General features: G+C 37.7%; 1 protein-coding gene across 1 annotated transcript in view; it reads right to left on the bottom strand.

Annotated features, from left to right (window-relative positions):
* Nucleotides 1–15,074, bottom strand: part of LOC131066820 (very-long-chain (3R)-3-hydroxyacyl-CoA dehydratase PASTICCINO 2A) — a 52,882-nt gene that overhangs the window by 15,694 nt on the left and 22,114 nt on the right. The window contains exons 3-6 of the mRNA XM_058001676.2: nt 5,365–5,476; nt 5,218–5,236; nt 4,986–5,074; nt 4,827–4,880 (exon numbers count right to left, since the gene is read on the bottom strand). Of these exons, the coding sequence (XP_057857659.1) occupies nt 4,827–4,880; nt 4,986–5,074; nt 5,218–5,236; nt 5,365–5,476 (274 nt within the window). The remainder of the gene's footprint in view (nt 1–4,826; nt 4,881–4,985; nt 5,075–5,217; nt 5,237–5,364; nt 5,477–15,074) is intronic.

Here is a 15,074-nt window from a genome sequence, read left to right as displayed (position 1 = left end):
CTTGGCCTCTTCATGGCCCCTTCAACCCATGGCGGACTTTAACCTTACCCCTTTCTTGCTTTGGCGGGCTTTGGAGTTACCTCCTTCATGGCCCCTCTTCTTGCTTTGGGCGGACTTCAAGCCTTGCACCCATGTGACCTCCTTTGATCTTGGGCGGACTTCAAGCCTGGCCTCTTCATGGCCCCTTCAACCCATGGCGGACTTTAACTTGGCCTCTTCATGGTGGGGCGGACTTTAACCCTTGCTCCTCCATGGTCTCTTTAGGTGGGGCGGACTTCAGAGTGGGCACCCATATAGCCTCCTAAGGCATGGCGGACTTCATGCAAGGCTCCTTCATGGCCTCTTCAACCTTCGTGATGGGTTTTGAACCTGCAGAAACACTTCAAAACCCTTGTTAGCCAGACTTAGAAGAATTTTCAAAGAAATTTCGAAATTTCACAGTTTAATCTAATTTAACCGGATTAACTTGAAATTTGAAATCCATGCTTAGGTGGATCATCTGAAAAAGCAAAAAGCCTAAAATCTAGGGATTCAGCTTTTTTAGGTCAAAACTTGGAATTTTCGAGATCTGGTCGAAGCTGGTCGATGGTGCAAATGTAAACCCTAGGTTTGCATCCCGAAAAAGCAAAAAGCAGACATCCCTAAAAAATAGGGAAAACTTTCTAAAAATAGCCATACCGGGGATCAGGCTAAAAAGGCCAAAAACGAAAGTTCCTAAAAAATAGGAAAAAAAACAAAAAACAAAGTTGTCCAAATTCATCCAAATCAATTGCGATCTTCATCCTTTGGCCTCTCTAAGCACTCTAGTGGTGTTCACACTTCGGAATCGCATAACTTGCAAAAACTAACTTTCAATTGTCAAGGCCTGGAATGCTCTGAACTGGACAAGGCTTGGTGAAACTGCAGCAAAAGGTCACAGGATACTAACAAAATCCTAGAAAGCAGGAAAAGAGAGGGTCCCCATTTGCAATGGGGCGATGTGTGAAAAAGGTCACAACAGGACCTTGGCAAGGACATGAATCAAGTTCGCTCTAGGACATTAGGAAGGACAAGACTCTCCAAATTCGCTCTTAACCCTTGGCAAGGTATGGGAGCTAAGTGTAAAATTTCGCCCTAAGTCCTTAGAGAGGTACATGATCTCAAACAACCTTAAACTCAATCCTTCACTTTCCTTCACCCTACTAGATCATATCCCAAATCTTCACGAAACGAGTTAACTTTTACCATTCAAGAACGCTCAAGGAAGGAATTTACTCTAATCTTGAGGCAAAGGACGGGTCTAAGGCAAGTTTGCTCCAGCAAGGGGCATGACCCTATGTAGACACTTCGTTCAATCTCTCCCCTTGCCTATACTTTATTCATCCAAACTTCCAATTCTTAAGTCACTTCAATGTCCATGTCAAAAATCTTCTTCAGTGACCCTAGGGAAGACTCCTCATTCAATCCCTTTCCACCTGAATTGATGAATTCTCTAGCTACTCAAGAAATTATATCCCTTCAATGCAAAGATTAATAGCAAGGACTCTAAGACAACCTAGAAAGCAAAAAGTGGGGGGCTCCCCATTTGCAATGGGGCGATGTGTGAATACCTCACAACAAGATCCAACATGAATGCAGCAACATGGCCACTCTGAATTCTTCATTGGTGCTGAAAATGTTTTTAAACTATCTTCCAGCTTGCATGAGGATATATTTAGTTGTTACTATTATAAACATGAAGCTGTTTTAACCATCCTAGCTTGATGAGGAAGAAAGGAAATAAGTTGCATTTACACCTATCAATGATTTACCACCAAATTCACTCAAATAAGTGGAAGAATATACTGGACAAGAAAAGAAGGCCTATCAGATCAGGAGGAACTGAGCAGCAGCTAGTTTGTCCAAAGGACCAGCTACTACCATAGCAAGGCGATTGACTAAGGACGTGGAGAAAGCATACCCTCACCTTTCTTCTTCAAATTCAGTTTTTGTGTGGCCAAGAACATTCCCACCAGTAGGATCTGCTTGAGTATCCTACATGGAAAAACATGACAAACCACCAAGACATTTCATTTCGCTCCTACATGATTACCTGATGATATGTCAAAATGAAAAGGAGAACAGCTTAGGCTTGTCTGCCCCAGCGATGGCTCTGGAGGATATCTAGGCATCAACTCAAGGAACAGATACCTTAATGATAAGCATAAATACAGCTGCATCATGTGTGTTTGGCTCTTGTTGGTGCATATGAACAAAGCTTGTTTACAGAAACTGTATCCTTTTTAAGAGATTGTTGTTATGGTAAGAAGTTGCCACAGCCCACAACAATCTTAGGGCAAAGTTTTCCCACATTGGGTTTTACCAACATTAACAGCTGCATCACGTGTGTTTGGCTCTTGTTGGTGCATATTTCTAGTTCCATACTGCTGCAAATTCACTTCACTCAGTGTTCCACGACAGAATTTGATGTGCTCTTATTTTCTGTATGTGATGATTCCTTATGTTGGTAAGCCCAAATTTACAGATTACTTATCATGACTGCTTCCCCCTCAGTTTAAAGGAGATGAGATTTTCCAAGAAGGATTTTGCTTTACTTGACAAATCCAAGTGAACCTGTTTCCATAAAAATGTTAAGTCTATACCTCATGGAGTGCATATTTCTGTAAATTTTATGTAATTCTAATGTTCTCAGTTGGGATTTACAATGCATTTTCTCAAAATTAAATGAGTGTAGTTTCCTATGAAAGAACACATCTGAATAAGATTCAACAGTTTCCTATAATTTACCATAGTTGTTGGCTGTTGCATGCCATTGCAATCCAGAAAATATCTTAAGAACAATGACTTTGAAGTGGCAATTGATCATACACATTACTACTCGTCCCACCAAATGGATTAAATCCAGATAACACCATTGAACCATCTTTCTTAATAAGCTCAAATCAGAATGAAAAAGGAAAGGAGCTATTAGTATTATCTCCAACACATATATAGTGCATGCAACAGGGAAGACTGGGGATTTATATGAAGCTCACAAGTAAGCTGTGTAATGCAAGCAGCTAGTATCATATCAAACATCGTACAACAGAGGACAGAATAGCATGGCATCACAGTTATTACAGGTGGAGTTAAACTCAAATACAAATTATTGCAAAAGGCAAATGACAGTTTATTATCCAATCACATGGGAAGATATAAAACTTAGGAGACTGCAAGTCATGTCTACCAGGGAAATATCAGTGGACATAGAGAAACGAATACAGAAGAAATTTTGATTTTATTTTCCAAATATTTTGCTCTTACCATCAATCTTCTAGAAGTGACACTCTGTGATTTACATTAACTCCTACATTAATTATAGAGAATTCTTAAGGCAAGAACTTGCATTAGATATGATGATTTATAGTTGTGTTATGCGTATCTCAGCTTTTGTTGGAGATTGAGGTTAATTATTATGATCCAGTTTATTGGGATTTTTAGAAATAATAATAGCATTTCTATTTTTTCTTTGATACTATTCTTACTATATAATTAATACTGTTAGTAGTAGTATAACTATACCATGGCTATGATACTTTGTATTACAAATTACAATCCTGTTGACAGAGTATAGCTATAAGCCTATAACCTATCGATATGGTATTAAAAGCATAATGATATTATTACTATTATGTTGAATACTAGAGTATTAGTAGTATGATAATACTATTATTATATGATTAATTCTACTATCAACTTCGATACTTCTGCGTTAGAATATTATTATTATTAGATGATAACTATTTTCATTATATTAACAATACTAATGTGCTAATATTACTATTATGAGGAATACGGTATGGTATTTTAATTTCTTGCATCTATTTCTTTAGATTTTTATTTGGCATCAAAATTTATCTTTTATCATTTATCTTCGATATTTGTAATAGTAATAGGTTAATCGCCTTCTGTCAACTTGCAACCTCTCCCATTTAGGTGCAATATGCATGTTGTCAATTTTTTCAATTTGATCTGATAATTGTATAATGAATAATCTACATATTTACTTTCATTATTTTTGACCCTAACCTCTACTTTTATTATTTTCTTTTCCTTTCTTTAACCTTCTCACTTCCCACTCCCTTCTTACCCACACTGGACCTTGCCATCTATTTAGTAAGCTAACTCTGCAATTCATTTTAATTTTCCATCATTCTGATGATGAATCACAGAGTGTGATCTGAAATGTCAATTTAAAAAACAATTCCAAACCGCAAGCATTCTCTGTAACTACAGATTCTGTGTAAATATGATGCCATCTATATTAATCATCTGGGTGTTTCCATTCTGAACTAATTACCTTGCCAAAAAGGATTGCTATGCATTCATGAAATACACTAGAGTAGTTAATCTACAAAAGATAACAATATCAAATTAGACAATCTTCAGTAGCGTAAAGATTTTGAAGAAGATAATAGATTATAGGGCACCATCTTTAAGTACACTGCCATTTGATACACTATCTTTGAAATGCATTCTAATAGGTCCACTAGACCAAGATGTTAACCAAGCAACATCCAAACATGCTCAAAATTTACCTTGCCTTCACATCTATCCTACTCCACACAGAGCAAATTGCCACACTAAATACTTACCACACTATTAAACAGCATAGAATACTAAGCTCTTTATAAACAAGATTACCACACTGATAATAGCATAGAATAGCTGCTATAGAATGTTGGGAAGATAAATGCAAGCAAGAAATCCGAGGGCTATCATATACATATACCCTTCAATATATATGCATACACACAAATAGTTAGTTTTATATAAACTGGGAAAGCTCAAAGAAATATAAGTCCTACCTCCGTTAATGACCAACTAATCACCAGGCTGCTAACAATCCAACTGGTCCTCACCTACATACATCATAAAAAAATCCTAAGAATAAATACTTAGCTTATGGTTTGATGAAAACATTAATCATTTATTATCCTTAACACTCTCATTGGTAGGGAATATACCTCAGGAAAACTATGCAAGATTCCCCAAGTAACGAACAGCCTTGAGCCTATTTGAGGAAGAGTTGCTGAGATGGGAGATCTCACAAGTCCTGCAAGCAGAAGAATCATGATAATCAAACCCTTAATAACAACTTTTCAAGACATCAAAGATCCAAGTATTCAGTATCCTCAATGAAAGTGATTTTGAATATGGCATCCTCAATGGAAATGATTTTGAATATAGCCAACTCACCTACAAGACCATGGAATATCTTTGGAGCACCAAAAGTTTGTACACCCACAATTACATAAATTCACAAGAAGTTAGAAAACTTGTGGTAACATAATTCCCAAAACATTAAAACCTCAAGCATAAGCATTACTGGGCAGCTTGCCTTACTTCCAAAATGGCTGCTGTTTGAGCGAACTGCAAAGGTTTTTCAACTGCTCCATAAACTGCAGTAGGACTAGACTCTCTCAATGTTAAGACAGCAAAATAGAGAACCTGCAACCTGTAGAAATAAACAATGTTTAAATGGGCAACAAAACTGAACCATTAAATAATAAACAAGGTTCACGAGACAAAGTAAGAAACAAAAAAAACAGATCATAAACAAGGTAGGAGTTGAGCTGAAAAGAGGAGCAGATCAGGAAAAGAGTGGTGCAATAAACAAAGGCAACAAAGCAAGGAGAGAGGAAAAGCTGTGGTATATTCACAATTTCAAAGTATCCACAGCAAGAGTATCTGTACTCCAAGCTATTCTGCCTGCTGCTGAGATAGATCAGATTGTAACCCTGCACAATGAGGTGCTCAATTCTAATGTAGCTTTTCTAGACAAAGGAGCTTGATATGATGATTTTTGTGGTTTCTGACCTAGCGCTGCTGATTTAGACCTGTACAGGTTGGAAGTTATGTCCCCTTACTCAGAATTATTTTTCACATCTGGATTTTAAGACATCGACTTTGAGAATTGTAAGCTATTATTTGAGAATCACTATCTTTTGCATTAAGTGTTCAGACAAAATTGAAAGCAATTTTTTTCTCACTTTGAACTTTCAAGCAAATCTGGCCGCATGGAAAGGCAAGTGGCTTATGCCATCTGGTCAGATCCGGTAATTCAGCTCATCAAATCTAGCTTGAAGCAATGTCTATTTATCTAATGCCAACCCTTACCCAACTCCAAAGACTTTTCTTTTAGTTTGTCACCAGTGAGGATAGGAAAATCTTCTGCTCAGCAGGTCAATGGCCTGTCTTGCCAAATCCTGGGACAGTGTGCCACCAATGAGGATAAGAAAATCTCCTGCTCAGCAGGTCAAAGATCTGTCTTCCTAAATCCTGGGACAGCAAGTATTATGAACTGTTTATGGATGAATAAAACTCTGGGAGTCTAGTTATTCTGGAAAACCTATCAGGATGAACCTGTTCTTCAAGTACCTTGGGTTTTAGGATGGTATTTCTTGCCCCTCTGCTGGAGAGTATCAAGTACTTGACACTTTATTTGAATTTCTTCAGGCAGATTTAGTCAAGACATTTCTTAGATGAGATGTTGAAATGAATTCTAAAACTTCCCCTTTCATAAGCCCTTACATAGAATGTAGTTTAAAGATTCCAAAGTAAGCCTATCACAGAGAAAGGGTGTCAGAATATTAGATTACTTGAGCATTCTCTGGATTCATGAATTAATCTATTTTATCTTGACTTCCGAACCAATTCAAGGAAATTCTCTCCCCCAGCAGGCTCTTAATATTTACCCAATCCCTATCTGAAACTTAGAAGATGGTATAGACTGGAATGACACCAAGAGTTACCACCAGGACTATAGCATATAATTTCCAAATCCTCTTAGAATGTTATAATTTCAATGGATTCGGATCAAGGAAGACTTCCCTTGGGCAGCTAGCATCCTTTTGAGTGCTTACCCCAACACAAGATCTTGACTTATAATCTGTCCCCTGCAACTCTGCAGCTGAAATAGAAAAATCTATTGCTCCATTGTTCTATTGTTTCAAGGACTGGCATTGACTCTAGATCAGGGCTTAGAACCCTCTGGAAATTTCAAGGCTTATTTGGATATTGGAGCTGTCTACAATTGGTTATCTATTGTGAGTGTTCCAGTTCTTCTAGGGAGATACTTAGGGATTTGGTTTTTCTCGTTTGTATGGGTTTTCTTTTAAATTTTTACAACTAAAACTCTAGCCCTTTTGTGCTTGGTCCTTTGCATATGTCACTGCTGTATTCTTCTATTCCAATGTTGACTGGTTTCTCTGGTATATTTCACTTTAGTTTACAGCCTGATTCCCTTGATTGTCATAATCTTACCGGTCATTTGCTTTCATTAACCAACATTCGCCCATGCATGCTTTATTCCTTATGTTATCCAATCGTGGTCACATTGCAACTTTAAATCCCTGTTGTCATTCCATGTGCCAATTTCCTTTTGCATCACTAGTGTCCTTCACATCACAGTTTCATATGAAGTCTTTTGTTATAACAACGAGCTAGCAATATTGTGCCATGTGCTCTTGAGTTAGGAGTCATCCTTAACAATTCATGCAGAGTTGTGTTGTTCCCAAGCTGGGTTGATGGGTTATAATTAGCCCTTTAATGCTTATGTGTGTACTTCATGAAGTAATTACCAAGGTCTTGTCAACTTGCGATAGTTGGCAACATTTTATTGCATTGTGCAACTCCTTCGTATCACGATTATGAAGGTGGACTCTACTTTCACTTCCGTGATGCGCAATGGCTTTTATCTGTCTCAAGACTATGTTAATGTGGTCTTCAACTAGCAGTATTCTATTGCATCAAGTAACTCCTTCATATCACAATTTTGAATGTGGATGCTACATTCATATGTGCAATGGCTTTGTCTCTTCTAAGGAAAATGCTGATTTGGTTTCCAATTTGGCAATATTATATGCAATGGCCAACAAATGGAAAATTTCCATTGCTTTGTGGTTTTCAATGTGGACCCCACTTTCATTCCTGCAATACCTGATGGGAATAAAAGGTGAAATTTTACACTATGTCGTGGCTTAGTTGTCAATCCAATGGCAAAATGTTATGATGCTATTGGACCACATGTTAGTCACTCCAACAAATGCAATGCTCCTTTGGGTCAAAGCATACAACATGTCTCCCTAGTGGCGCCAAGTGTGATGTCACAAACCAGTTTTAGGCTGATAAGTTTTAGATTAAATTACTTTGTTAGACATTGATATTATTAATGATATTTGACATTATGATGCTAATAAATGTGCTTAACAACATTATTTTAATGTGATGATATAAATGTTCATTATGTGATGTAATGTTAATATGTTATGAACTTATATATATATATATGATGATTTGACATTTTCATTGAGTATGAAGTGGATGCAGGGTCGATCGTCGAAGGCAGACATATGACCGAGGGGTCTCCTAGCTTGTCGACAGTAACTCACGGAATGTAAACTTGTGCATACACACCCAATAATTAATAATAATAATTAAATTAATTAATTTAAAAATTAAAACCAATTTAAAGGATTATAAATAAATGAAGAGTTTATAAATAAATAAACGTATTAATTATGATAATTAAATTCGAATTTATGATTTTCGAAAGTTAAAATTAATAAAATTTAAACTCACCATGAGTTAAAATTGGAACATAGAATCGAACTCCCTGTGACTCCAGTCCAACTCTTGATTTTGCTTTTAGTTTTGTATTTGTTACCTTCCCATGACTGGCTCATCCAATTCAATTTTCCTCACTTCAACTCCCCATTCACTCATGTTTTTATCAATTTAGATCCACACATTATGGATTGATCTCTCAACCAAGGAAAGAGTTAAAAAGCTCATATGCTCTTTGTGCTCTCCATCATCGTGTGAGTTAAATTCGATGGATGTCTTGATCTGAATATCGACTTGGCTCAGATATAAAATTGAAAATTTGAACCTAGGGGCTCTCTTCATTATCGTACCCCCTCCCTCTTCATCTCTCTCTTTGCAATTTGTACCAAGTCCTTCCTCCTTCTCTTCTCACTACATTATCAGCTGAATAATTCTGGTAACTGTTATTTCCATGCTTTGCTTTCTGCAGATCTCTTGGAAACGTGGCATATAGGTTAGCATCTATTTGAAATTTTTTTTTGTTGCTGAAGTTTTTATTGAGCCTAGTCGACTCTATGTAAGCTATCTCCTGCAGATTCTTTCTTTATTATTCTTGGCTGCTTATTTTCAAGTCGCTAAATATATATATTGGTCATAGTTTTCTGATTTCTTTGTTTGATCAGCAAGTTGATCTCTATGTGGGTTGAAATCGCACCCCACAATCTTCTCTTTCTCTGTGTTTTGTTGAATGGGCCAATTTGGCAGAGTATTGTTGTGACGTATTCACACATCGCCCCATTGTAAATGGGGACCCCTACTTTTTGCTTTCTAGGGTTAGTTTAGTTTGCTTGGTTGCTTGGTCTTGGCTATTAGTCTTTGCATTGAAGGGTCGCCAGGGGGCTCATTAGGATAGCAGGCTCTGCTTGAGTTGAGGTGGGTCAGTAGGTGGTCCAGGTCAGGGTCTCTTTGAAAGCCTTCTCTAGGTCAAGCCTTGCTTTTGTTTCTAGGTTAGGTCTTAATTGAGTTTGAGGAAGCCCTTATATCATGCTAGGGTGGCCTTGCCTTTAGGACCTAGGGCATTTAGTCAAGGAAGTGATGAAGAATTTGAGCACAATTGCCAAATTTGCTCCTGACCCTTCCAAAGGGACAGGAGCGAATTTCCTTAGAAACCTCTTTTGCTCCCAGTCTAGACCTCAAAGCTTGCTCCTACATCTTGACTGAGTGAGGAATGACCTATTTTTGCCTTGTGAACAAGTTGGAACGAGATGGGATGATGAAATTGAACCTAAAACATGAACTTCGCTCTCGACCCTTCCAAAGGGTCCAGAGCGAATTTCTCTAAAAACCTCTCCTGCTTCTAACATGGGTTAAAATCCTTGATTCCACGCCTTGATTGAATGAAAAATGATCTATCTATGCCTTTGGAAATGAGTTGCAACCAAGTGAAATGGAGTTTTGTGAAGGAAAATCAAGCAAAATGTAAATTTCGCTCCTAACCCTTCCAAAGGGTCCAGAGCGAAATTTCCTAAAACCTCTATTTTGCTCCTTGTTGAGACCAAGATCTTGGTTCCTAAGGCATGGTTGGGAAAGGATTGATGTGTACTTGTCCTTGAAAAGTGATTTGAAACAATGAGATGATAGAATTTGAGCTAAAATGTAAATTTTGCTCTTGACCCTTCCAGAGGGTCCAAAGCGAATTTCATTATAGGGCATGTCCTTCCAAAGGGTCCTGAGCGAAAATCTCACTATAGGTCATGTCCCTGGAGCAATCCAAAGCGCATTTTATTATAGGTGTTGTCCTTGGAGAGGGTCCAAAGTGAGTTGAGCTTAATGCTTTCTTGTTGATGATTGAAGGTGAGAAATATCATGTTAGAATGAATATATCATGTATTCTTAATCATCTTTTGTTTGTTTTGTAAGTCAACAAAATTAAGATGGAGGAAGATCAGGCCAGGACAAGGGTGACCCCTTCAAGTTTCGTCATCATCAAGGACACTTCAAATGCATGGAGGAGGACTCAAAGTGCTTCAAAGTTGGAAGACTACAAGTGTTCAAGGAGTTGAAAATAGTAAAACTAACCATCCTCAAAGACCTCATGGAGAAACCACAGGATGTCAAAAAGAGAGATCTTGCAAAGAGAGATATGCTACCATAGAAGGAGGAGTGACTTGACCGTGAAGAGGCCTCATCAAACATAAGAGAGTCAAGGAGAGGCACGTCATCCATCAAGTACATCAAGGACAGAGGAGGATCAACCAAAGCCAGTGCAAAGGTACATTGAAGAAGCAAATTGTTTCAGAAGAGTTAATCAAAGTGAGCTTCTCATCATCATCACATTGAATATCAAGAGATATGACATTCCTTGATTAAGCAAGTGTCAGACAAGGTGGCATCCCAATCATTGTTCCTACAGTCAGATAGGTCCACATCAGCATGTCCAGATTCGATGAATCCCACCTATGTACGGAGACACAAACTCCAATGTACCTACCCCTATTTTCCATTGGTTCTCATGTATTAAATGTAATTTTCTTATTGGTTAAAGGAGTTTGCTGTAACAAACCCTAATTAGGGTTTTCTATCTTGTAATCCTAGCGATTGATTGTAAATCAATCAAAGCCATTGAATTGTAAAGAGCTCCCTATATAAAGTTCTAGCTCTTCATTTGTAAAGGGTAATAGTTAGCTAATAGAGAATAGTGAATAGTTAGAAATTAGTCAATAGTGAATAGTCAGTAAAATAGAATAGCAACTTGAATAGAATAGGAGGAAAAGGCAAGAAATTGTTGCCTAAATTGTAAATGAACTCCATTTTCATTGAAGTTATGGTGAAATGTGTCGTTTCTTTGCAATATGCATGGTCTCTTGTTGAATCTTCATTTTAGATGATGGTTAATTAGATTGAATGAAGGAAGTTATTGAATACACTCGCGTGGAACCTGCCTAGTCCAAACCACTAGCCTCTTGTTGATTGTAAGTGCACCCTACATGGTCAACTGGCATAGAATGAGCTTAATCTCAAGACGTTAAGTGTCTATTGTTCATGCATTAACTTGAATGGTGATTAGTGTCTGATGGTGTATGATTTGAATATATTCGAAGCATCCCTTAGAAGATCGCACTGAGTTGGTGTCGGATTGTTCAATCTGATGGTGAGACCCAACCCAGTAGGACTCCACCTAGTCGTTCATCAGTATTCTTAAATTATAGGTCTTAGAATAGATTCTCTAAATCCTATGCTTTTGATATTTCTTTATCTTCCAGCTAGTAGATAGGATTCAAGTTCCAGCTATTAAACGCTCAAGCAATCGAATGTAAGTCCCCTTGTGATTCCAACATAATCACATCACACCATAAGAGCTTATCCACACGTAGAGAACCTACATATTAGAACCTTGGAGTTGCCTCAATTGATCCTTAGGCGAAATCTTCAACATTCGGGGAAACTTTGTTCAAGAGAGGATAAGATACCTTGGTATTTTATTCTGTGTTCGCATGTGCATGAAAAACACATCAACAAGTACATTGGCTCAATTTTGGCATGTTTGAAGTTTTGTTTGACAGGATCGATATCCATGTGGGTAAAATCGCCCTCCTTCCTAATCCTTTGATTTGGTTTGGTAAAGTAATTGTATTTATTGTTTCCTACCACTATTTTGCTGAGCTTGGTTATTCATTCATGGTTTATGTTCATAGCCGATTTCTTAAACATTAATTATTGGTTTTGATGAAATCGACTTCAAGAATTCACCGATTTGTATCCTGTGGCTGGACTTAATCGAACCCTGTTTCATTTTGGCTAGTAAAGTGGATATATTGGGGCTCCCTACATAATCGCACCCCTCTTCTCACTACATTTTGCTGAATATTACTGTTTTTCCATTGATTTTTTTTTTTCTTGAAATCGTTGACTATCTGTTGAGCATCGAATTTGATCGTTTGCTTTGCTGAAGATGTTTCTTTACTCCCAAAAGGAGCTCAGTCGATTCTATGTGGCATAACGATTCTGTAAATCCTCCACATTCCTTATTCCATTTAACCTGCACTAACCTTGGTGGCCCTTCTAAATTGCATTTTGGCTTGATCTTCTTCTCCAATTTGGCAAGTCAACCTGCTACATAGACTGGTCAAATCCTATCGCTGCCCTTCTCAGATGCTGGAAACCATTGAACAGCTAACAAACTCAATTTTTTTTGTTGACAGAGATTTAAATTGAATCAATTTGGCAGGCAGAGCCATGGATCATAGGTTAAACCAATTTTTCTTCTATTAACTTATAAATCCCTCCTGTCTTCATCTAGTTCTTGATTTTAATTAGCTGTTATTTATATTTAAGATTTGTTTTCTAATCAATTGAACCATTTCGTCAATAATTGTTTAATGTCTATCAAATTATTTCATTATTGAAAACTCTGGAAGTTAAATGGAATTGGATACCATAATGAGAAAGAAATATTAAATACGGATTAATAATTTATTATTTAGGAAACTAACCGAGAAGCGTAAATTTTGCCTTCTTGTCTATGATGGATATATTAGGAAAGATGTGCTTGTTATGGGTTAAACCAGGGAAGGGTGTTTTCACCTACCACCATAGGGTTAAATTGGCCAAATAACTTAATTTATTCTCCCTGCCATAACACATGTAGCTAAGTTCACAGTTTGGTTGTTAGATACTACATGCATGCACAAGTTTCATTCCCAACAGTTGATTTCAGTTTGCTAGGAAACTCCGTCGCGAGGGACGGGAGCTTATCATGAGCACGGGAAGCGTAAGTTTCGTTTGGTTGGGCGGATAAAACGCCTAGGTCATATGTCCGTCTTCTAGTTGCAGATGGAGGTGAGTCTAATGGCAATGGAGACACTACATCTGGAGACAGAGATTTGCATATTGCTTTGTAAAGTCATATGGACTAATACATATAGTATTGTATCATTATTGTAAAAGACCGGTAGGGTCTCATGAAATAAGCTATGTAAGCTATGTTAAGGACCTATGAGGTCTATTGTTGTAGATGCGACAAGACGTCACCATGTAAGATGTAACTAACAGAAAGTAAGGAGAACTACTTGTTGTTCACCAAAAGTGATAACCCAAGTATACCTACAAATCTATCTATGAGATAGCCAATCTCAATCAATGAAACACCTCAAGGCTTGGACAACATGACAAGGCTATGAATCCTTCTACTCTTCATGCTCTGCAAAACCTAGGCGGGTATACCTTTGATGCATTTAATCAGACCTATTACACACAAGACTGCATCAATCAAAAGCAGATGGATCTCAAAAGGTTCAAAAACTAAGAGATAACCGCAGATGGGCTAGATCCACACTTGCAACTCAACATTTTGAATCATGAGATGGAGGGACACTTCCACATAACATAAAATATAAAAAGATATTCTGATTTTTTATTTTTAAAAGGTGTTCTGACAACCTTTCAATATTACAAGAGACCAGTGCCTTATCCAGGCCACAGAGTCATGCATAAAACTAGATGAGAAATCTCAGATGCAAGTTCTTTTCAACATTAAATTTTCATGTATCAATGCCTTACATTAATACAATCCTCTGCTCTGTCACAAAACCATACTTATATGTAGATATCCAATATGCATTCAAAATCATTAATGTTGGGTTTTAGGATTTAAATCCTTCCTTGAAGAATACCCAAAAGACATTACACTCTTAGAGGAATCTAAAAGAGACAACTCAAATTATCCTTAATAATATGAAATTATATGAATCTGAGTACATTTTGGAGACAATTTCATGGAAACTCACACATGCCTTGCATATGTGTGAACCTGCAAACTGAAACTAAACCTACAGTAAAGACAACACTGAAAACATAGACGAACACACTGTCATTTGCATTGATAAAAGGATGCCATCACTGGAACCTGCAATTTCGGATTTCTACCTTGGAGCAAATCTCTCAAAAACTCGAACCCCTACAACTGAGAAGAATGGGGAATAAGAAGGGGAGGGAAGAGAATCAAATCTACAACTGAAAATTGCCAAGTGTCTCCCCTCTAACTGAATTTCATTCTCGACCAAACTGCTTCCACAATATCTGATCTTTGCCAAAATCAACTCCATAATTGGATTCCTCATTTCGAGAGCTTTCCGAAAACATATAACACTTTATATTTTGGCCAAAATTGAGACCCTGGGCGAATTAATCCTCAACATGGACCCATCATTTAAATTTTTCAAATTTCTCTATAGTTTAAACTATATCATTTACAATTTTAAATTTGATTTTTTGCTCTGAATGTGCTCTAAGGCCTTGCCACATGGCGGGATCTGATTGGCTGATGGGGTTGACCGGACGCCACCCCGGATGACACCTCATCACTGCCACGTCATCTGCTTTGTTACTGCCACTTGGCCGCCACGTGTACACCACCTCAACGCCACATCATCGCCACTGGACTGCCACCTGTGCGCCAACTGTGTGCCACGTCACTGCCACCTCACCGGGACCCGCCTGCTAGACCGCTG

Source organism: Cryptomeria japonica, chromosome 3, assembly GCF_030272615.1.
Source record: "Cryptomeria japonica chromosome 3, Sugi_1.0, whole genome shotgun sequence".
In the NCBI taxonomy this organism is placed as follows: domain Eukaryota; kingdom Viridiplantae; phylum Streptophyta; class Pinopsida; order Cupressales; family Cupressaceae; genus Cryptomeria; species Cryptomeria japonica.
The sequence above is the reverse complement of the archived record's forward strand: the minus strand, read 5'-3'. Positions and strand labels throughout refer to the sequence as shown.